At 37.7% G+C, this 22,709-nt stretch overlaps 1 protein-coding gene and 1 pseudogene across 2 annotated transcripts; one reads left to right on the forward strand and one right to left on the reverse strand.

Moving 5' to 3' along the window:
• Positions 1 to 4,099: 4,099 nt before the first annotated feature.
• LOC306645755 (olfactory receptor 1J21-like) lies at positions 4,100 to 5,038 on the reverse strand (the record flags this gene model as incomplete). Its single annotated transcript, XM_079113842.1, has 1 exon — positions 4,100 to 5,038. The coding sequence occupies one exon, from the start codon at positions 5,036 to 5,038 to the stop codon at positions 4,100 to 4,102; it is 939 nt and encodes a 312-aa protein (XP_078969968.1).
• An 11,181-nt stretch (positions 5,039 to 16,219) lies between these two features.
• Positions 16,220 to 17,226, forward strand: LOC306645580 (olfactory receptor 1J21-like; annotated as a pseudogene). The gene has a single exon. The product of its transcript is annotated as an olfactory receptor 1J21-like (transcript).
• The last annotated feature ends 5,483 nt before the right edge of the window (positions 17,227 to 22,709 follow it).

The raw sequence follows: 22,709 nt of genomic DNA on the forward strand, positions 1-22,709 counted from the left end.
AACATCTATGCCCCAAACAGTGGCTCATCCATGTATGTCAAACAAATCCTTCTCAATTTCAGAAACCAAATAGACCATAACACAATAATACTAGGTGATTTTAACACACCTCTCTCACCACTGGACAGATCTTCCAAAAAAAAATTGAACAAAGAAACCATAGATCTCAATAACACAATCAATAATTTAGACTTAACGGACATTTATAGAATATACCATCCAACCAAGAGCGAATACACTTTCTTCTCAGCAGCACATGGATCCTTCTCTAAAATAGACCATATATTATGCCACAAAGCTAATGTTAGCAAATACAAGAAGATAGAGACACTACCTTGTATTCTATCAGATCATAATGGTTTGAAGTTAGAAATAAATGAAAGAGTAAAAAACAGAAGCTACTCCAACACCTGGAGATTAAACAATATGCTATTACATGATGAATGGATAACAGAAGATATTAGGAAGGAAATTAAAAAATTCCTAGAGGTAAATGAGAACAAAGAAACATCATATCAAAATCTTTGGGACACTATGAAAGCAGTACTTAGAGGAAAATTTATTTCATGGAGCGCATTCAATAAAAGAAGTAAAAATCAACAAATAAACAACCTAACACTTCAGCTCAAAGCCCTAGAAAAAGAAGAACAGACCAACACCAAAAGCAGTAGAAGACAGGAAATAGTTAAACTCAGAGCTGAAATCAACGAAATTGAAACAAAAGAAACAATACAAAAAATTGACAAAATAAATAGTTGGTTCTTTGAAAAAATAAACAAAATTGATAAACCCTCAGCCACTCTAACAAAGAGAAGACGAGAGAAAACCCAAATCACCAAAATTCGGAATGAACAAGGAAATATCACAACAGACACGATTGAAATACAAAACATAATTAGAAGCTATTTTGAAAATCTATATTCTAACCAAATAGAAAATTTCGAAGACATCAACAGGTTTCTAGAGACATATGAATTGCCTAAATTGAACGAGGAAGACATACAAAATTTAAATAGATCAATTTCAAGTAATGAAGTAGAAGAGGTCATCAAAAGCCTACCAACAAAGAAAAGTCCAGGACCAGATGGGTTCTCAGCCGAGTTCTACAAAATCTTTAAAGAAGAGCTCATTCCAATACTTCTCAAAAGTATTCCATGAAATAGAAGAGGAGGGTACCCTCCCAAACTCATTCTATGAAACCAATATTACCCTGATACCCAAGCCAGACAGAGATAAATCGAGGAAAGAAAATTTCAGACCGATATCATTAATGAACATTGACGCAAAAATTCTCAATAAAATTTTAGCAAATCGCATACAAAAATATATTAAAAAGATAGTGCACCACGATCAAGTGGGTTTTATCCCAGGGATGCAAGGTTGGTTCAACATCCGGAAATCAATAAATGTAATTCACCATATCAATAGACTTAAAGTCAAGAACCACATGATTATTTCAATAGATGCAGAAAAGCATTTGATAAAATACAGCACCCCTTCATGCTCAAAACACTAGAAAAAATAGGGATAGTGGGAACATTCCTTAACATTGTAAAGGCCATTTATGCTAAGCCCATGGCTAATATCATTCTAAATGGTGAAAAACTGAAAGCATTCCCCCTATAAACTGGAACAAGACAGGGATGCCCTCTTTCACCACTCCTATTCAATATCGTTCTTGAGACTCTAGCCAGAGCAATTAGACAGACCAAGGAAATTAAAGGAATACGAATAGGAAAAGAAGAACTCAAACTATCCCTATTTGCGGATGATATGATTATATACTTAGAGGAACCAGGAAATTCCACCAGAAAACTGTTAGAACTCATAAGTGAATTCAGTAAAGTGGCAGGTTACAAGATCAATGCCCATAAATCCAATGCATTTTTATACAGAAGTGAGGAATCCTCAGAAAGAGAAATTATGAAAACTACCCCATTCACCATAGCATCGAAAAAAATAAAATACTTGGGAATCAATCTCACAAAAGAGGTAAAAGACCTCTACAATGAGAACTACAGAACACTAAAGAAAGAAATCGAAGAAAACCTTAGAAGATGGAAAGATCTCCCATGTTCTTGGATAGGCCGAATTAATATTGTCAAAATGGCCATACTACCAAAAGTGCTATACAGATTCAATGCAATCCCAATTAAAATCCCAATGATGTACCTTACAGAAATAGAGCAAGCAATCATGAAATTCATCTGGAAGAATAAGAAACCCAGAATAGCTAAAGCAATCCTTCGCAGGAAAAATGAAGCAGGGGGTATCGCAATACCCGAACTTCAACTTTATTACAAAGCAATAGTAACAAAGACAGCATGGTACTGGTACCAAAATAGACAGGTAGATCAATGGTACAGAATAGAGGACACAGACACAAACCCAAATAAATACAACTTTCTAATACTAGACAAAGGCGCCAAAAATATGCAATGGAGAAAAGATAGCCTCTTCAACAAATGGTGCTGGGAGAATTGGAAATCCATATGCAACAGAATGAAACTAAACCCATATCTCTCACCCTGCACAAAACTCAACTCAAAATGGATTAAGGACCTTGGAATCAGACCAGAGACCCTGCAGATTATAGAAGAAAAAGTAGGTCCCGATCTTCAACATGTCGCCTAGGACCAGACTTCCTCACAGGACTCCCATAGCACAAGAAATAAAAGCAAGATCAATAACTGGGATAGATTCAAACTAAAAAGCTTTCTCTCAGCATAGGAACACTATCAGTAATGTGAAGAAAGAGCCTACAGAGTGGGAGAATATCTTTGCCAATCATACTTCAGATAGAGCACTAATCTCCAGAATCTATAAAGAACTCAAAAAACTCTACACCAAGAATACAAATAATCCAATCGACAAATGGACTAAGGAAATGAACAGACACTTCACAGAAGAAGATGTACAAGCAATCAATAACATATGAAAAAATGTTCAACATCTCTAGTAATAAGAGAAATGCAAATCAAAAACCACCCTAAGATTCCATCTCACCCCAATTAGAATGGCGATTATTAAAAATACAAGCAACAGGTGTTGGCGAGGAGTGTGGGGAGAAAGGTACACTCATACACTGCTGGTGGGGCTGCAAATTAGTGCAGCCCACTCTGGAAAGCAGTGTGGAGATTCCTTAGAAAACTTGGAATGGACCCTCCATTTGACCCAGCTATCCCACTCCTTGGCCTATACCCAAAGGATCTAAAATCAGCATACTACAGAGATACAGCCACATCAATGTTCATAGCTGCTCAATTCACAATAGCCAGACTATGGAACCAACCCTAGATGCCCTTCAATTGACGAGTGGATAAAGAAACTGTGGTATATATACACAATGGAATATTACTCAGCCATAAAGAATGACAAAATTATGGCATTTGCAGGCAAATGGATGAAATTGGAGAATATCATGCTAAGTGAGTTAAGCCAATCTCAAAAAGACAAGGGACGAATGATATCGCTAATAAGTGGAGGATGACACATAATGGGGGGGAGGGAAGGGTTAGTGTTAGGGTTAGAGTTAGGGTTAGGGAGGGGCGCAAGTATGGAGGAAGAAAGTACTGTATAGAGGGTAAAGAGGGATGGGAGGGGTGGGGGGAAGGGGAAAAAATAACAGAATGAATCAAACAACATTATTGTATGTGGATTTATGATTACACAAATGATATGCCTTTGCGCCATGTACAAACCGAGAGACAACATGTATCCCATTTATTTACAATAAAAAAAAATTACACACAAAAACGAAACATGAAGTCACCAGAAGATATATTTTTGTTATCTTGAGAGAGGAAGAAATTGATTTGAATGTCTATATCTGCACAAAATGACAAATGTATAAAGATTTAAAGTGTCTACAGGAAAAGGGTACTATGAGAAAAGAAAGAGTGCATAAGTTGATTTGTTGAGAACTTTCCCATGATTCTCGTGACCAATAAGACAAACACAGACAGAAACTATATCCAAGATGAAATAAACGCTGAGAGGAGAGTGCCACATCAAGATTCACAAACAGCAATTCAGGGAGAAAAGAAAGCATGCATGGAATTGAGGTCTTGTGCCCAATTTATAAAAAAGACAAGTCCCATCACATAGAAAAGGCTCCTCTCCTGAAGATGTTTCCCAGAGCTCCTTTCATATCCCGATTCCTCAGACTGTAGATGAAGGGATTCAGCATGGGTATGACCAGAGTGTATAACACAGACACAATGACATCTTTGTCTTTAGTGTTTTTGGATGAGGGGAAAAGGTAGAGCCCAATAATTGCTCCATAGTACAGAGAAACCACAGACAGATGGGAGCCACATGTGGACAAGGCTTTGCAGATCCCCTGGATGGAGGGTCTTCTCAGGATGGTGGCCCCAATGTGACCATAAGAGACCAGAATGCAGATGAATGGCACAGCAATGACCACTGATCCTACAGTGAGGATGACCAGCTGGTTGATGGTGGTGTCTGAGCTGGACAGTTTGACTAAGGCAGAGAGGTCACAGAAGAAGTGATGCAGAGTGTTGTCTCTAAGGAAAGAGAGGCGGGCTAGGAGGAGAGTTTGCACAAGGGCATTGGCAGAGGATAAAACCCAGGATACAATTACTAACAGAAAGCAGAGGTTCTGACTCATGATTCTGGGATAATGCAGTGGGTGACAGATGGCCACATACCTGTCATAGGCCATTGAGGTTAGAAGAAAGCTGTCAAGATCTGCAAACAATACAAAGAAAAATTCCTGGGAAATGCACCCAGCATATGAGATGGACTGAGTCTGCATCAGCATGTTCATGAGCATCTTTGGACCTGTGACTGAGGAGAAGCAGATGTCAGTGAGGGCCAAGTGGCTGAGGAAGAAGTACATGGGGGTGTGGAGGCGAGAGTCCAGCCTGATGAGCAGGATGATGAGCAGGTTCCCCAGCACCGTGGTCAGGTACATGGCCAGGAACAGGGCGCAGTACATGCCTTGTTCCTCTGGCTGGATGGGGAGCCCCAGGAGGAGGAACTCAGACACACTGCTCTGGTTCTCCCTCCTCATGCTCTTCTTGTTACCTTTATCTGAAGAAAAGAAAGAGATGGAAATGAGAAAGAATGAGAAGTCACTGGAATATTTTACAACACAATCATGGTTTTGGACTAGTCAGTAAATGCATTTGAACCTGAATATCTTGAGCTTGTGGTCACTCTAATTGTCTAGCGATGGTCGGGACAAAAGATTTCATTTGTCTCCCTACAAAACAACTGAGCATCCTTTGGAGACACCATGAGACATCTGAATGATTGTCAGATCCTCCCAGGTTCAGCTTGAGGAGTCATAATGAAAATTTGAGATCCAGGTGGAAGACCATGTTAGTAACAAACTAATAAAAAAAACTAGTAGATGATCTCTATGGTTCGTTGGCCTCATAACCTTCCCCATACCTCTGCAACACACTTTCACTTTTGTTTTCATGCCTTTGATCAAGATGAGAGAACACAGTGGGCTGCTTTGGATTTTCAAGAGAGCGGGATCTGGAGAACTGAGGGAAGAGTCATCTGCGGTGGTGAAAACAAGGTGTTCAGGAGCATGAATGGCAGCCAAGAACAAAATATCTAGTGACAGATTTCACAGTGCACCCGTTGCTCATTCCTTTAAGAAGAGACTTCCCCAGTAAACATTTTCAATGCCCTGCCATCCTTTCTCTGGGAATTTTCATTGAATGTGCAGCAATAGTAGGTTCTCTTTCAAATCCTACTTCCTATATTCCCTCAAATCAAAGCAGGTCATTTTTATGGAAGTCAACACAACACTTGAAATACTTAACCTGCCGAGCCATGTCTTGTACCTGTGAAAGAATTACTCTGTCTGTCTAGCAAAAGCCAATGATATTTTCTCCTTTTTCACATTTCCTCGCCTAGGTTTTATGCTAAAGACTCTTAGCCTGTATTTATTGGTCGGGTTTCTAACATTTCTTCTATGTTGCTTATACTATCATTCCTCTTCCTCTCCTTCACAACAGACCTATCCATGAAAGCAATCACAAAGAATAGGAAAACAGAACATGATAACTCAGCTACTAAGAAATAGAATCCATATCTATATAAAGACTCGTTAAAACTAAAGGAAATTGTTCTTTGAGAGCTAAGATGTCTTACTATCTCCCTCACCCCTCCTTTGGGTGATTAACTAAAATTTATATCAACATACTAATTCTCCCAACTTGATTGAAATCATCCTTAAAACTCCTACAGGAGCCTATGTTTAAAATCCTGTTAATGTGATCTTGTAACCTAGATGGATTATACATTCAGCTATGTTACTGATTACCATGTTGGTAAAATCAGTTTGTCACAATGAAAATGATAATGGCCTGTTGGTCATAAAGGTTGTTTATAAAATTTTGCTATTTCCAAAAATATTGTAATAAACCAAATTTTTCTTGTGCATTTTACTTACTAGCAAATATATCTGTAGGATGAAGTCTTGGAAATGAAATTGGAGGTATCACTGTTTTGATAGCCTGTGAAATTACAAGAGACATGGATGAGAAAACCAATTGTTTATGTGTTCACCAAAAGGAGTCCTTAATAGAAGAACCTATTATAGGAAGATTATCAATAATAGGCACTCTTATTGAGTGTCTGGAGAGGACAGGGATAGGGCATCTGAGGAACAGAGAAAACTCCACACCATGATAAGCCTGGGATTTATGACTTGGAGAATTATGAAGAAGCCCAGTATGCAAGGCCTTTTCTGTTATTTGTTATAGAACAAGAGTAACTAAACACAAACAAGGATTAAGTAATGAGGTGCCTAATAATTTCACAACACTTCCTTTCTACTCAGTAGAGATCAAATTATAGCAAGGTGAAGAATGTCAGCAAGATTCTGAATGGGAGGTACTCCAGTAATTTAATACAAAGTACATATTTGTTGCACCTGGATGGGACAGTAGAGATGGACAAAATTATAGAAATACATAAAAAAAACCCAACAACACAAAATGGGGCTAAAAATAAGAAAAGGAGGTTTAATTTTTGTACCTTCCTTTCAAAAATTTGATGTAGAATCAGTGTGAGACAAATGATGCTACATGGAGTTTTATTTCATTTTATTTTGTTGCCCTGTCTTCACAATTTGGATAGATAATTATTCAAGTTAACTTACTCTCTGTGGAACTGTCTGCCATAGTATGATGTGATGAGGGGTAAAATCTAGGGATTGGTAGCACATGTACACACACACACTTGTGCACATGAGCACAAAAACACATGCAATCGTACGACTTAATATGAATTCAACCCCTGCTCTGTCATGGCCATTGGATGATAAGCAGAGACACCTTCAGCTACAAGTCATGCAAAGGTTCTTCTGTTTCTCTCTAGAAGGTACAAAATACAGTGAAGCAGGTGAAGTCTCTAAGGCACTCAAAGTTCCATAGCAACAGACAGAAAAGCTGTCCATACAGAATCAAAGAAGGTAGATACATACAGTTGGTTCACAGGTCTTGAGAAATCTGGGTGAGTTTCAGTGTTATAAGCCATGGAGAAGACGTAGGGGCAATTCTCCATCTGAGCTCTAAATTAAAGCAAACTAGATATAATTACTTCATCACCTTTGGCTCCCTTGGGTGAAGAACCACTTGTTGAAGCAGGCATAAGAGAGTTTGCCCTTGAAGGAATAATAATAATCAGAAGGCCTCAATTAGGAACTTGATGATTCACCAGAGTTTTTGTCTTCTCAGTTGACCTTGGGGAAAGTACAATTCAGGTTTCATAATAAGCCAAGCTGGAGTTGGATGTGGTAACCAAAGTCTCTTGCTTTTGACCCCATTTGGACCCCATTGGCATCAAGAATACCAAGTGGTCTGTGGATGTAGCTCAGTGGTAAACCACTTGCCTAGCACACATTCAGCTCTGGGTTCAATCCCCACCCCTCCCCTCCAAAGAAAAGAACACCAGAAACACTAACACCCAACTCTCTGAACAAAAGAGTACGTGTGGAAATATTTTTAAAATCATGCTATATAGCTACATGCAACACAAGGTTCAGATACTAATGAACTAGTGAATTAATTTGGTAAATTTGTATCAAGGCATAAAGCTCTAACATCACTCCAGAGAGGTCCCTGGCACACCTAGTAAGATCATCCAGAAGTGACCACTAATCTTGTGTATTAATGGTGTGTTCATGCAGTTCTACAGGAGACTGTATTGCTGGCACTGGAGCTGGAATTTCCACTGGAGCTATCTCTACCACCATAACTAGTGCTAGCCTGGGGCTGTGATGTCTCTAGTTTGAAACTGGTGCTACCTGCAGTTGCATCTTCAATCCTGGATCCAGATCTAGCTAGAGAGCTGGTGGTAGAGCTGATACTATAGACCCCACCAATTTTGTAGTTGACTCTACCTCTGGTGCTGATGCTGGAGCTAGAACTGGACCTGACTTTAACCCTGAACTGGTCATATAGCAATCACTTCAGCATTGCACTGCATTGTAGAGATCCCCCAGTCACGAATCCCACCTCCAGAGAGACTTCTAAGACAACTGTGCACCCAAATGAATGGTCTTAGGCAATTTCCTCATAGTGTAGCCTGGCCCATCTTCTGACATTTTCACATGCATACACCCACTTCTCCTAACCCTCTGGTTCTGCCTTAGTGGGCTCCAGGTGCTACTGCTGATTCAGGAGATGGGGACACGGCGCCTCCTGCAGCCTTCATGGACAGATGTGCCACATTCCTGTCATCTCCTCCTTCCTGGGGCATCCACTGAGCTTTAGTGTCACAATCACAACTTCGTTCATCACCTTCTAAACACTGCCATGGAATTTCAAACCTGCCAGAGATTTCCTGGCATCCCAGGCCTCCTTTGAAACCTCAGTGGAAACCCCCATGACCTTGTTATCCCTGCATTCTTCATACCTGCAAAACCAGAGCCACATTGATGATGCCAAGGCCTGCAAGCAGATTGAGCAGAATCCAGACCCACCTGAAACACGGCTACAGGGACTCTTAGTGTCTGGACAGTTGGTCACAGTGAAATGAATCCTGGGCTTTCTATGTGGGGTGATGGAGTAGGGCACCCTGCCTCTCTTCAAAGCAATGTCTTTCATAGGAGTTTTCACTTCCAAACCGTTGAATCTGGGGTGGGTGGTGTCTTGACAATTGCTAAGGTGCCCTAAAGGCATCTTTTCGATACTCCAGGTGCAAAGTACTTGGCTTCTTCATCATGGTGCTAGTCTTTTCAGCAACTGTACCTTCCATGGCCCCAATTTTACACTGACTTTTTTCCTGTCCCAACTGTAAGTGTTTAGAATCTTTCTCCTCTGCTTCCTGTTGTAAACCTGCCTAAATGCTGCCAGCCATACCTACTGATAGCTCTACTGCCTTGAATTTTCCTCTGCTGGATTAATTTGCCCAAGACATCCTCACACAAATTCTCAGGTCAGGACAAAATGTAAATAAGTTCTTTACCAGAAGATCATGTGGATGACCTCTAGTGCAGTTTCCAATATATTTTGTTTCCATCTGAAACCTAATGTGTCTCTTCTTTCAGTATTCTGTTATTAAAAGTTCACACGAGAATTGTCCCTTATTTTTACTTACAACATTATAGGGTTTTTTCTAGCCTGCATCTCCAAACATGTACAAATTCATCTCAAACCAGTTACAAAGGCTTCTGAAACACATGGTCAGGAACAGTCACAGCGATAACCTCACTCTTGGTACCTATTTTCTGTGTTAGTCAACTTTAGCATCTCTGTGACAAAATGACTAAGAAAAACAGCTTAAAGTATGAAAGATTTATTTTGGTTTATAAATGTAGTAGTTTGAGTCCATTGTCAGTGGCGAACTTTTGGAACTGCTCCCCTTGCCATGGACAAAATATGTGCTCCAAAGGCAGACCCCAATGACCAATGCCCTTCAGCCACACCTACCTGCCTACATTTATCACCCAGTTAATTCATTCAAGCAGATTAATGCACGGATTAGGTGAAGACATTCATCATCAAATCATTTCATCTCTAAACTTTCTTGCATTGTCTCACACATGAGTTTTGGGGAACATCTTATATCTAAGCTATAACATTCATGTTATATCTAAACCATAACATTCTGCCCCAGTCCCCAAAATCTCATTGCCATCTCCCAATGCAAAATATATTTAGTTAATTTCCAAGAGTCTCCATAGTCTCAACACTTCTGAAATTATCCAAAAATTTGAGTCCAAAGTTTCTTCTGAAACTCAAGGCAAACTCTCAGCATGAGCTGAGTAAAAATCAAAAACAAGTTACATATATCCAATATATAAAAGAACAGAGTAAAAATTTCCAATCCAAAATGAAGAACTAGGGGCATAGAAAGAAGGAATGGGGCTAAAGCTAGATGAAAATCCAGCTGGGAAAACACATTCTATAGATTTGAAATCTTGATGGAAGTTTCCATGAACCCATAACTCCAGCTTCCCACAATCCTGCAGAACCAGCACTGTGTGCTTGACACCAAGATATGCTACATCTCGAGAAGTAGCCAAGCCTCCAGGGACCAAGGCTGCAGTAGCCTCTGAGTGCCTGAGCATCTGATCTGTGTAAATCAATCTCATAGCCTCCTTTTGCAAGAAAGTCTCCCCACTGGTCTCTGCTCAAGGGAATTTTTTTACTTTTATACCCTTGAGCTTGAGGTGGGTATGGTCTTGACAATTCCTGAGGCACCCTTGATCTATCTTTATTATTGGCGAAGTATCAATATTTCTGTAGTGGCTGTAATGTCCTGAACAACCACACTTTCCTTAGCCTCAGTTCTACTTGCAGTTTTCTGCACGAACTGCAAGTTTCTCAAATCTTTCTGCTTTGCTTTTTGCTCCTGATTATCAACGTAATCTTATTTAAAAGCTGCCAGTGTCCTACATGCCACTTCCTGAATACTATACTGCCTAGAAATTTCTTCCACCAGATTAAGAAGTCCATCACCTTTAAATTCGGTCTGACAGAAAATCTCAGGACATGGGTAAAATGGAGACAACGTCTTAGCCAGAACATAACACAAATGCTTTTAGTCCAATTTCCAGTAGAGTCCTCTTCCCCCTCTGAAACTTCATGAGCCCAGTCTTTACCATCCACAGTACTATTGGCATCATTGTCTTCTGAACTCCCACAAGAATTGCCCATTAAGGTCCAGTGACAACATGCTAAAGCTTTTCCAGCTTTCATCACTGAAGGAGTTAAAAGCAGCATACTACAGTGACTGATGCTACCACATCAACGTTCATAGCAGCTCAATTCATGGTAGCTAAACTACGGAACCAACCTAGATGCCCTTCAAGAGATGAGTGGATAAAGAAAACGTTATATATATGTATATATATAGATATAGATATAGATATATACTTACACACATACAATGGAATATTACTCATCTTTAAAGAAGAATGAAATTCCGTCGAATGCTGGTAAATGGATGGAGTTTGAGAATATCAAGGTAAGTGAAATAAGCCAAACCTAAAACAACAAAGGCTGAATGTTTTCTCTGATATGTGGAAGCTAATTCACAATAGCAGGGGAGACGCGGATAGGTAAGAATAGAGTTACTTTATATTAAGTAGATGGGAGTGAAGGGAGGGGAGGGAGATGGGGAAGGATGAGAGTAGATTGAAACAGACATTATTATCTCATGTACATGTATGACTGCATGATCGATGTGATCCTGCATTATGTACAATCAGAAAAATGAGAGATTACACTCTATTTATGTATGCTCTATCAAAATGTATAAATGCATTCTACTGTCATGTACAATTAACTAATTTTGTGAAATAAAAAAATTTATAAAAGAAATATTTTCATATCATTATGTAATTCTACTTCATGTTTGCAAAAAAGCAGCTGTGTAAAAATATATATTGCATATATTACAAAAAATAGGACATCTCGTCTAATGTACCTAATAAGAGTAAATTGTTTTCACGTGGAATTTTAAATCATTCCTTCTAGGCCTGAAAATTCTTAAAATATACGCAGTTGACTATTTTTAGTGTAATGTGAAGTGTAAAGTCATTTAATCATTTTCAAATGTTAATAATGAAGTATTTAAAATTAATTTTTATAGTGTATCCTTTCCACACTGCTCTCTTGGGCCAATTGTAACATATATATCTGATTTTTGTAGATGTATCCATTGTTTCTAATGTAGCTGTTACATCCATATAGTCCTTATACCATATTTTAATTTTTAATATGCATTATTACCCTCTTAAAAACTTTTAATTTAGGATAACTAAATTAGGATTTATTTACATTTAATTTAGGATAACTTTTAACTTAATTTTTAATTAAATTTAAATCCTTTTAATTTAGGATAACACTTATGAGGCAAGATGGCTAAAAAGCATCGTATACCCTATGATTAATCATTTCTACTGCTGGCTATAAAGACATGAAAACTGAGTGCTTGTCCTCAATACTTTGAATATATAGAATTGTTTTTACTTTTTAAAATTTTTTTGTCCTTTTTTATTCACTCTACACAAATGGAGTTCAACTTTTCATTTCTCTGGTTGTACATGATGTAGAGTCGCATCATTCATGTAGTCACACATGTACATAGGGTAATGATTGATTGTCTCATTATAATGTCTTTCTTTCCCCAACCCCCACTCCTCTCCTCATTTTCCTCTACACAATCCAATGCTCTTCCATTCTTTCAAACACCCCCTTATGTAACAGTATCCTCTTATCAAAGAAACAATTCAGCCTTTGTTTTTTGGGGATTGGTTTATTTCACATGCCATGATATTCTCCAACTCCATCCATTTACCAGCAAATGCTATACTTTTATTCTTCTTTATGGCTGAATAATGTTTCATTGTGTATATATACCAGTCTTTTTATCCATTCATCTATTGAAGGGCATCTAGGTTGGTTCTACAATACAGCTATTGTGAATTGGGCTGATATAAACATTGATGTGACTGCATTAGTGTAGTATGCTGATTTTAATTAACAACATTTATAAATATTCAATATCTTCACTTTGATATTCTTTTTCTACCAGCACTGAAGAAATGGAGCTGGGAATGTACAAAATGTATTAGGGATCAGTTTTGTAAGGAACTGAGTGAAAGGCAAGCATTAAAGATTACTTTATGGTATTGTGAGAAATGTGTACCAATAGAATGCTTTTAAGGAAGACATTGAAATTTATAGAAATGATATTTCATTGGGTAATAATGAAATTTAATGTCCCAAATTATTCAGAGTGATGGTATTTGAGTATTTCTGGTGTTCTTGAAATAATATGGGGTCAAAGGCAAGAAAATTTGATTATCACTTTTCACCTCCAACTTGGCTTGTTATGGAATCGCAATCACACTTTCCCCAAGGTCTAATGGCTGACTTGTGGTTATTGTCATTATTCCTCCAAGGGTGAACTCTCTCTTGCCTGCTTCAGCCTCTTTCCCCAAGGGAGCAAAAGGCAATGAAGCAATTATATCTGGTTTGTCTCTAATTTGGATCTGAAGTGGGGCATTGCTCTCCCTGCCCATAGGTCCTCTCCATGGTTTGTAGTCAGAGTTCACAGATTTCTCAGGAGCTGTGAACAGATGCGTATTCATATCCCTATCCTGGATGGTTCTGAACCAACTTATCTTCTGTTGCAATGGAACTTTGAGCCCCTTAGAAGTGCCACCTGCTTACTGCATTTTATGCCTTCTAGAGAAATTGGAAGAACCTCCTTATGACGTGTAGCTGAAGGTACCTGTGTTCAACATGTAAGGGACTATGTCATAGCAGGTGTAGAATTTCAATTCAGTAATATAATTCTTTATGTTCTGGGTCTATGTGGGTTTGTCCAGTGGGTACAACTGATCTCTAAATCCTACCTCTCACATAACACACTACAACAGGCAGCTCTATGTAGAGTAATTAATCTTGACTTGAGTTTGGGTCCACAACCTGATCTAATAGGAAAAAATGTCACAGTATAGTTTATCTCAGAAGGATATATCTAACCCTTGAGAAAGAGGTGGAAAAACATCTCTTTTTCTTAACTCTAACTCCATTAGGTCTTGTGGGTTTTTCTGCAACTTGTATGCTAAATCTCTTTTATTTTCTTAATCTCTGCTGCCATAATCCAAGTGCAGGAGGGCATCAGTTTGTACCTGAACTGCAACAATCACCTCCTATTCAGATTCCTGCTGACACTTTCTCTTTGGTATCATCTGACCTCTACCTAGAAGCCAGCGAGATTAGTCACTTCTTACCTAATCCTTTACTTGAATGCACTAGTGTTCTGAAATAGATCGAAATTTCTATGACAATGTAAATTGCTAATCAATAATTCTGACTCCTACACTTCCCAGAGTGACCATGGTCTGGAGTTTTCTGTTCCTCAAATGCCCTGGCTCTGTTGTCTCCAGATACTAAACTGGAGTGCCCATTCTCATTGTCTTCTGGTGATGGGTTCTTCTGTGAAGGACTCTTTTTAGACTGTAAAAAGAATTGGCTTCCTTATCACCTAAGAATTGGCTTCCGAAACACCTCTGGTATTTTGACACTCTATCAAGCCATGAATGTTTTCCCTCCAATTTAATTTCAAAGAATTTATGTTACAGATACATATGCTGGTGTGAAAGATGATATAAGAACAATGTTGTTTACAATATTGATGGAAATAGCAAAATATTAGAAACAACCTACATGCCCAACTAATAGCTAATTACTGTTTTCCTTGTGATAAACTGATTGTTACCAACTGATTGATAAGTAACAACCAAAAGTATAATCTATGTCAGCTCACAAGGTCACATTAATATAATATTTAACTTAGTGTGCTGAAGGATATAAGAATTTTAATGGTGATTTCAATCAATTCATGTGAGAGTTGGTACATAAACTTTAGTTAAAACCCCAAATTACTTTAAGATAAATTAGATAGTGAGACCCTATCTTAGCTCTCAAATGCTATTTTCCTTTACTTTTTTCCACATTTTTATTGGGCATTATTATTGTCCATATTAATGGGATTTGTTGTTATACGTTTGTCCGCCCACACAACATAAGAATATAAATTGGTCAACATCACTCCCCAGCAATTTCCTCTACTTGACATATCTTTACAAAGAATATGAATTTCATTTTTTAGTAGAGAGATTATAATCTGTTTTCCTATTATTTGTGATAGCTCACATGGATAGATCTCTAAGACTCACTGACCTGAAGGAGAGGAGAGGAATGATAATAGATGCAATGTAGAAAAATATTGGAAATATGACAAAAATACTGGTTAAGAATCTGGTATACCATCAAAGAATGAATGGATAAAGAACACATAGTATGTTATTAACATGTGTGAATATGCCACAGTGAAACCCATTATTAGGTATAATTAAAATGTGCTAATTAAAAAGAACCTTTGACATCAAATCTAAGCTAAGAATCATGAAGAAGAATGTATGGTTTGTTTTTGTTAGGCAAACACAAAGAAACTCTTTGGCAGATTCAAGAAGTGACCAGAAAAGTCAAGTATTCCCTTGTGTTATAATGAATTCTATAGGGTGAATCGGTCTGAGTTAACCCAAAGTGTTAATTTTGGGTTTTCTAGGTGGACAAATAATATGAAACAGAAGTTTTATCCGCATCCCTTGAAAATCCTTTTAGAAAAAGAGATTGAAGTTAAGATCATTGATTAGGAAAGCACTTTCTTAAAGGAAGAACTGATAGATGCATTGCAAGGTATGTCATTATATTTAATGTTACAGACATTGATTCATCCCTTAACACCCATGCCTCAGCCTGTCCATATGATTTCCACCAAGCCTCCAGATCTTAATCTTCTCTACATCCAAAGCAGTCCACTGTGTTTGCTTGATTCAACCCATGGAAATAAAGCATTAGGTAAAGTATATTTCAGAGGCATGTGAAGGTTGAGAGAGGCGGAAAAACCATTAGACATCACATTACCAAATAGATTTCCATTAGATGTTCACTGACCTCCTCATGAACGCTCATTCCCTAATCTCAAATTTCCATCCTGAACTCCTCAAGTTGGGACTTGGTCTGATTTACTAATCATTCTGTTGTTTCATGGTTTCTCCAAAGATGTTCACTTGTTTTATAGGTGGACTCACATCTTTTTTCCAGACCATCACTAGCCCATTAGTGGACAAACAGTCTGAGATGTTCAGGTTAAAATGCACATACTGATTAATTAAAGACCATGATATTATTACATAATATTCACAATGATTTCTCATTCTCTAACATTTCCATCTCTTTTTCATCCTCAGCAAAAGAGAACTTGAAGAACATGAGGAGGGAGAACCAGAGCAGTGTGTCTGAGTTCCTCCTCCTGGGGCTCCCCATCCAGCCAGAGCAGCAAGGCATGTTCTACACCCTGTTCCTGGCCATGTACCTGACCACAGTGCTGGGGAACCTGCTCATCATCCTGCTCATCAGGCTGGACTCTCACCTCCACACCCCCATGTACTTCTTCCTCAGCCACTTGGCCCTCACTGACATCTGCTTCTCCTCAGTCACAGCTCCAAAGATGCTCATGAACATGCTGATGCAGACTCAGTCCATCTCATATACTGGATGCATTTCCCAGGCATATTTTTTTCTATTATTTGCAGATCTTGACAGCTTCCTTCTGACCTCAATGGCTTATGATAGGTATGTGGCCATCTGTCACCCCCTGCACTATTCCAGAATCATGAGTCAGAACCTCTGTTTCCTGTTAGTGGTTGTGTCCTGGGTTTTGTCCTCTTTCAATGCCCTTTTGCACACTCTCCTCCTAACCCACCTCTCTTTCCTTAGAGACCACACTCTTCACCATTTCTTCTGTGACCTCTCTGCCCTACTTAAACTATCCAGTTCAGACACAACCATCAATCAACTAGCCATCCTCATTGTAGGATCAGTGGTCATTACCCTGCCATTTATATGTATTCTGGTCTCTTATGGTCACATTGGGGCCACCATTCTGAGAAGACCCTCCATCAAGGGGATCTGCAAAGCCTTGTCTACATGTGGTTCCCACCTCTCTGTGGTTTCTCTATACTATGGAACAATAATTGCACTCTATTTTGTTCCCTCATCTGATAGCACCAATGACAAGGATGTCATTGTGTCTATGTTATACTGTCTGGTCACCCCCATGATGAATCCCTTCATCTACAGTCTGAGGAATCGGGATATGAAAGGAGCTCTGAGAAATATCCTTAGTAGAAGAACAATTTCAATGTGGTAGACATTGTCTTCCCTATCAAGTATATCACTCTTTTTTTAATATTATTTAGCCTTTCATGACAGTGTTTTCCTTCTCAAATAAATCATTTCTTTTCCTAGTTTCATGATTTCATCATTTGTGTTTACTTTTGTAATTTTCTGTGAATTTATTTTTGTGTGTAACCTAAATTAGATTTGCTTTTGGTATTAACTTTATATATTTTTAATTTTTAAATTTATAAATAAAAATGGTACATATTCATAAAGTAGTATATGATATTTCTATATATGATGTCCATAGTTTCTAATGTTTAAATCAAGGAAAGCATATCTTTATCCTCAAATATTTATGACTTCCTTGAATGAAATTTTTTGTAAGTATTTCTTAGCTTTTAGAAATATGTAGTATTGTATCATTATCCATAGTCACCATACTGTGCCATAGGACACAAATATTTCTCTTATCTAAATGTAACTTACTAGTCATTAACCAATAGTTCCCCATGCTCTCTCTTTAAGAATTTGTAGGTGATTATGATTTCATATCCATTTTCCAAAAACATTTCTTTAGGGTTTTTAACGAAGGGGTGTTAAATTTTGTCAAAGTTTCGTTTTTAAACTTTATTTATTTATTTTTTTCTTAAGGTAGTACTGAGCATCAAACCTAGTGTCTCATACATGCTAGGCAAACTACTGCTGAGCTACAACTCCACCCAAAGGTCTTTTATTGATCATGTAATTTTTTATCTTAATTATATTTATGTGGTATATTATGTTTATTGATTTGTATATGTGAACCATCCTACATCCTGGAGTGAAACCAATTCAATCATGTGCATATTTTTAATGTATTGTAGAATTCTGTTTGTCAGTATTTTATTAAAATCTTTTCAATCTGCTTCTCTAGGATATTGGTCTGGAATTTTCTTTCTTTCACATGTCTTTATCCAGTTTTGGAAGCTGGGTTATACTGTATAGGTCATATGAGTTTGGAATCATTCCTTCCCCCTTTTTTTGTGGAATATTTTAAGGAGGCTTGGCATTAGTTCTTCTTTAAAAGTCATCTAAATTTCATCCATGAATCCATCTTGTTCTGGACTTTTGTGAAGGTTGGGGAGAATTTTTATTACTAGTTCCACCTCATTGTTTGGTATTATTCTGTTTAGGTTTTCTATATCCTTTTGGTTTGATTTTGGTAGATCATATTAACCTAGAAATTGATTCATTTTTTCTAGATTCTTCAATTTATTGTAACATCACTTTTCAAAATTGTCCCAAGTGAATCTGTGAGTTTCAGTGGAATTTGATAGAATATCCTATTTTTTATCTCCAAATTTTAAATTGTTTTTCTACATCTTTTGTTAGTTTAGCTAAGGTTTTTTCTATCTTGTTGATCTTTTCATAGAACCAACTCTTTTGTCATTGATCCTTTGTGTTTTTATAAATTCTCTATTTAATTAATTTCAGCTGTGATATTTATTATTTCTTTTAGTCTACTGATTTGGAGATTGGTTTGTTTTTGCTTTTCTAAGATATTGAGATGAATCATTAAGTTATTTATTTGAAACCCTTTTGACTTTTAAAATATAGGCTCTCATAACTATACATTTCCCTCTTAGAACTGTCTTAACTGTATTCCACATATTCTGGTATTTTGTGTTACTATTATCATTTGATTCTAAGAATTTTAAAATTTCTTCCCCCATTTCTTCATCAACCCACCTCATTATTCAAAAGTTATGTTTACTTTCCTCATTTTCCATGAGAATCTATAATTTGTGTAGTTTTGGTTTTGTTTTGTTTTTGCTATTGATTTCTAATCTCATTCCATTTTGACCTGGTAGCATACATGAAATTATTTTTTTTTAACTTTTGAAGACTTTGTGGCCTAATATTTGATCTCTTTTTGATAAAGTTCCATAAGGAGCTGAAAAGAATGTGTCATTGGATGAAATATTCTTTAGATGTTTGTTGAGTCCACTTGATCTAAAGTATAGTTAATGCTGTAGTATGTTTGTTAATAGTTTTGTCTAGATGATCTATTTGTGAGATGTTATATTAGAGATGTTATATTAGAGAGTGTGCAACACTATTATTGTGTTTTGATCTCTCTGTCTCTTTCCTTTGAGCAGTGTTGGTTTTATACAATTTTGTACATCAATGTGTGAATAATTGATATTAACAGCATGTGTATCTTCTTGTTCAATTGTTTCCTTAACAAATATATAATTAGCCTCTTTGCCTCTTCTAATTTTGTCTTGAAGTCTTCTTTACAAATATGTGAGTAGCTAGCTACTCCTGGTTGCTTTTGATTCCATTTGTATTGAGCAAAATTCTCATCTTTTCAAGTAATCTGTGAATATCTTTGCCAGTGAAGAGTATTTCTTGAAGAAAACACACAGTTGGGCCTATCTTTTTAATCAACCTGCTAGCCTATGTCTATTAGTTGGAGAATCAACAATAAATAACCAATTCATTGTTATTCTACAAGGGTACATATTACTTCCTGTCACTTTGCTCTATTTATAATGTTTGATTCAATTCTGATTCTCATTTGCTTATCCACTATTCCAATGAGATCTATTTTTTTCCCAAGTTCTCTTAGTTGTTTTTATTTTCTTCTCTATGTAACATTCCTTTAAGCATTTTCTGCAATGCTGGTTTAGTATCATTACTTTCTTTAATTTGTGTATATCTTTGAATTTTTTTTTTTTACTCCGTTGATTCTAAAGGATTACTTTGCTAGATGTACTAATGTAGGTTGGCAGTTATTTTCTTTCAAGCTTTGAAATATGTTGTTCCATGCCCTCCTGCTCTTTAGAGTTTCTATTCAGAAACTTGCTACTATTCTGATGAGTTTATCTTTATAAGTGACTTGGCATTTCTCTCTTGCTACTTAAATTTTTTTCTTATACATCATGGAGATAACCTTTTCTGATATTATCTATTTGGAATTGTAAATGCAACCAGTATCTGAATGTCCATCTTATTCCTGAGGTTTGGATTTTTTTTCTGCTATTATTTTACTGAACTGGTTATCAATGCTTTAGCCCATGTTCCTTCTCAAGGTCTTTGAATCTTAAGTCAGAGCTCTTAAAATTATCCAAGACTTTTTGTATATTCTTCTTATACTCTTTTATTTTTGTGTTCATTATTGTTTCAACATTCTAGTTAATTCACCTAATCTTCAAGAAATGAAATCGTGTCTTTTACTTGATCTAGTCTTCTGGTGAGATGTTCAACTGAGCTTTTATTTGAGTTATTGAGCTTTTCATTTCCAAGACTTCTGCTTGTGTTTTTTTCAGAATCCACATTCCTTAGTCAAATTTCTCATTTGTATTCTGTATTATCTTCCTTAATTCATTCAGATGTGTATTTGTACCTTCTTTGAATCCATCAATCATTTTAGTAATCAATTTTTAAATTTTTTGGCATTTTACTCAACTCTTTCCAGATCACATCATCATGATCTCTTGCAACCAAGTCACTAGGCCCTTCCTTTACACTGAAACTAAGTCACAGCTGCCAATCACCCAGTCAGCTACAACGTCAAGACCCTTGCAAAGAAAGCTTTCTGAGGACTACACAAAAGGTAATAAACCAATGAAGGCATAGAAAAATTGAAACAAGAATAAAATGTTCAATTTCCTTCAAAACTCCAATATGTGAGAAACTTACCATCCTCTTTTCAAGGCAGTCTATAGTTCCTATGCTGTATATTTGCCTTATTTCTCATTCAATTAAACTTGTGGCTTACTACTCCAAATTTTGCTTGAATTCTTTCTAATGTATTCACAAGAACCAGCATTCAAAAACTGGGATAGCTGCCTTGGCTCTGCCTGTAGGACCTAGCCTTGTAACACTTGAAAAATTATCAGTTGTAGTAAACTCAATACTGAAACATATAGGAAGTAATGGGCAAAGGAGGAGGAAAGGGAGACCAAGGAAGAAATGAGGAGAAAGAACAAAAAAGAGGAGAAAATGGAAGAAAAATGAGAGAAAAAATTATTGAGAAAAATCCAATTGATTGAAAAATACACACTTACAAAGAAATATGAAAAAATAAGAGGAAAAACAAAATTAAACACCTTAGGGGAAAAAAGTCTATGCAAAACCAAAACATACTAAGGTTTATCCCGGCTGATGTAGTTAAGACACTTACTTTCAGCTACATTTTATAATCATGTAGCTATGGGGAAGCATGTGGGATGCATATAAAGTTTAATTTGTTCCTTCTCAGTTCCAACTCCAATAGGCCAAACCTGCTCAGTGAAAAGCTCCACCCATCCATGCCCACCTACGTCTGCTGCAGAGCTAAATTAGCCCTCATTAGCACTGCTTTTTGTACCTGGTTACACGGACATTGCTGTGGTAGGAGCCACAGACTCTGTGGGCTGATCTAATTGTACCACCTCCCACCTCCCAGACCCTCATTCCATTCGCTTTGGGGAAAGTGGCTACTGTCCAGGTTGAGCAGCAAATCCTCCAAATGCCTCTGGGCATGGAAGAGGTGGCTGGCGTGGGCTCTGGCTGGAGTGGGGTGCTGTGGACAGCACACTTCCCACTAGACCCAGGTGCAGCGCTGCCGTACCCAGGGCCTCCGGCATCCACACCCAGCCTGTCTGGCCTGTGGTCACAAGGCTCAGGCTGCCTGTGTCCAAAGGACACGCACTCCGCCTTCCTCTGCTTTGCAAATCTACACACTGAACCCACAGCTCCTGCCGCCTAGAACTCCCAACAGTGGTGTTACAGACTTGGGTCCAGCCTGCCTAGAGAAAGAAAAGGTAAAGTGGACATTGGGTTTATACACACACACACACACACACACACACACACACACACACACACTAGAAGAGGGAGAAGGAGAAGGAGGGGTAGGAAAAAGAGGAAGAAGAGGAGGAGGAAGGGGAGGAGGAGAAGCCATGGCAGGGGTTCCTGATCTTAACAGAGAACAGTCGATAAGCCTGCCTTAAGGTAGTTCCCCTTCCCAACTCTCACTGAATCCAGAGGAAAGTACAGGGATTTTCTTCTGCCATGCCTGTTCACCATGCAGGGTACGACCTCCTATCTGCTCAGATTGCGTATTTCCCAGTAGCAGAGCTTACATTTCTTGAAATCCCTCTCATTCCTTTGGTTGCTGAAGGGGGGTTCCCCTCCCTCACTGCACTGCCCTCTGCCTGATCCTGGGGCAGTCTGCTTCTTTCTAAAGTTCTCTTGTTATCCTAAAAACCAATGTTTCTGGTTTCCCTGGTCACCGACTGAGTTGCAATCCAGTGCAGAATCCAGTTCCAAGCCCTCCTGCCTCCTCATGCAGCCTCACAACTGTTGATCTGATTTAATATCAGTGAGTAGATCGTATCTCCTGGATGCCTCTAGTCTCCCATCTCCTGGGCTTCCCAAACCATACAATTTTTTTTTAATTGTAAACAAATGGGATACATGTTGTTTCTCTGTTTGTACATGGAGTCAAGGCATACCATTTGTGTAATCATAAATTTATATAGG

The sequence above is a fragment of the Sciurus vulgaris genome (assembly GCF_902686455.1).
Source record: "Sciurus vulgaris genome assembly, chromosome: 15".
NCBI lineage: Eukaryota > Metazoa > Chordata > Mammalia > Rodentia > Sciuridae > Sciurus > Sciurus vulgaris.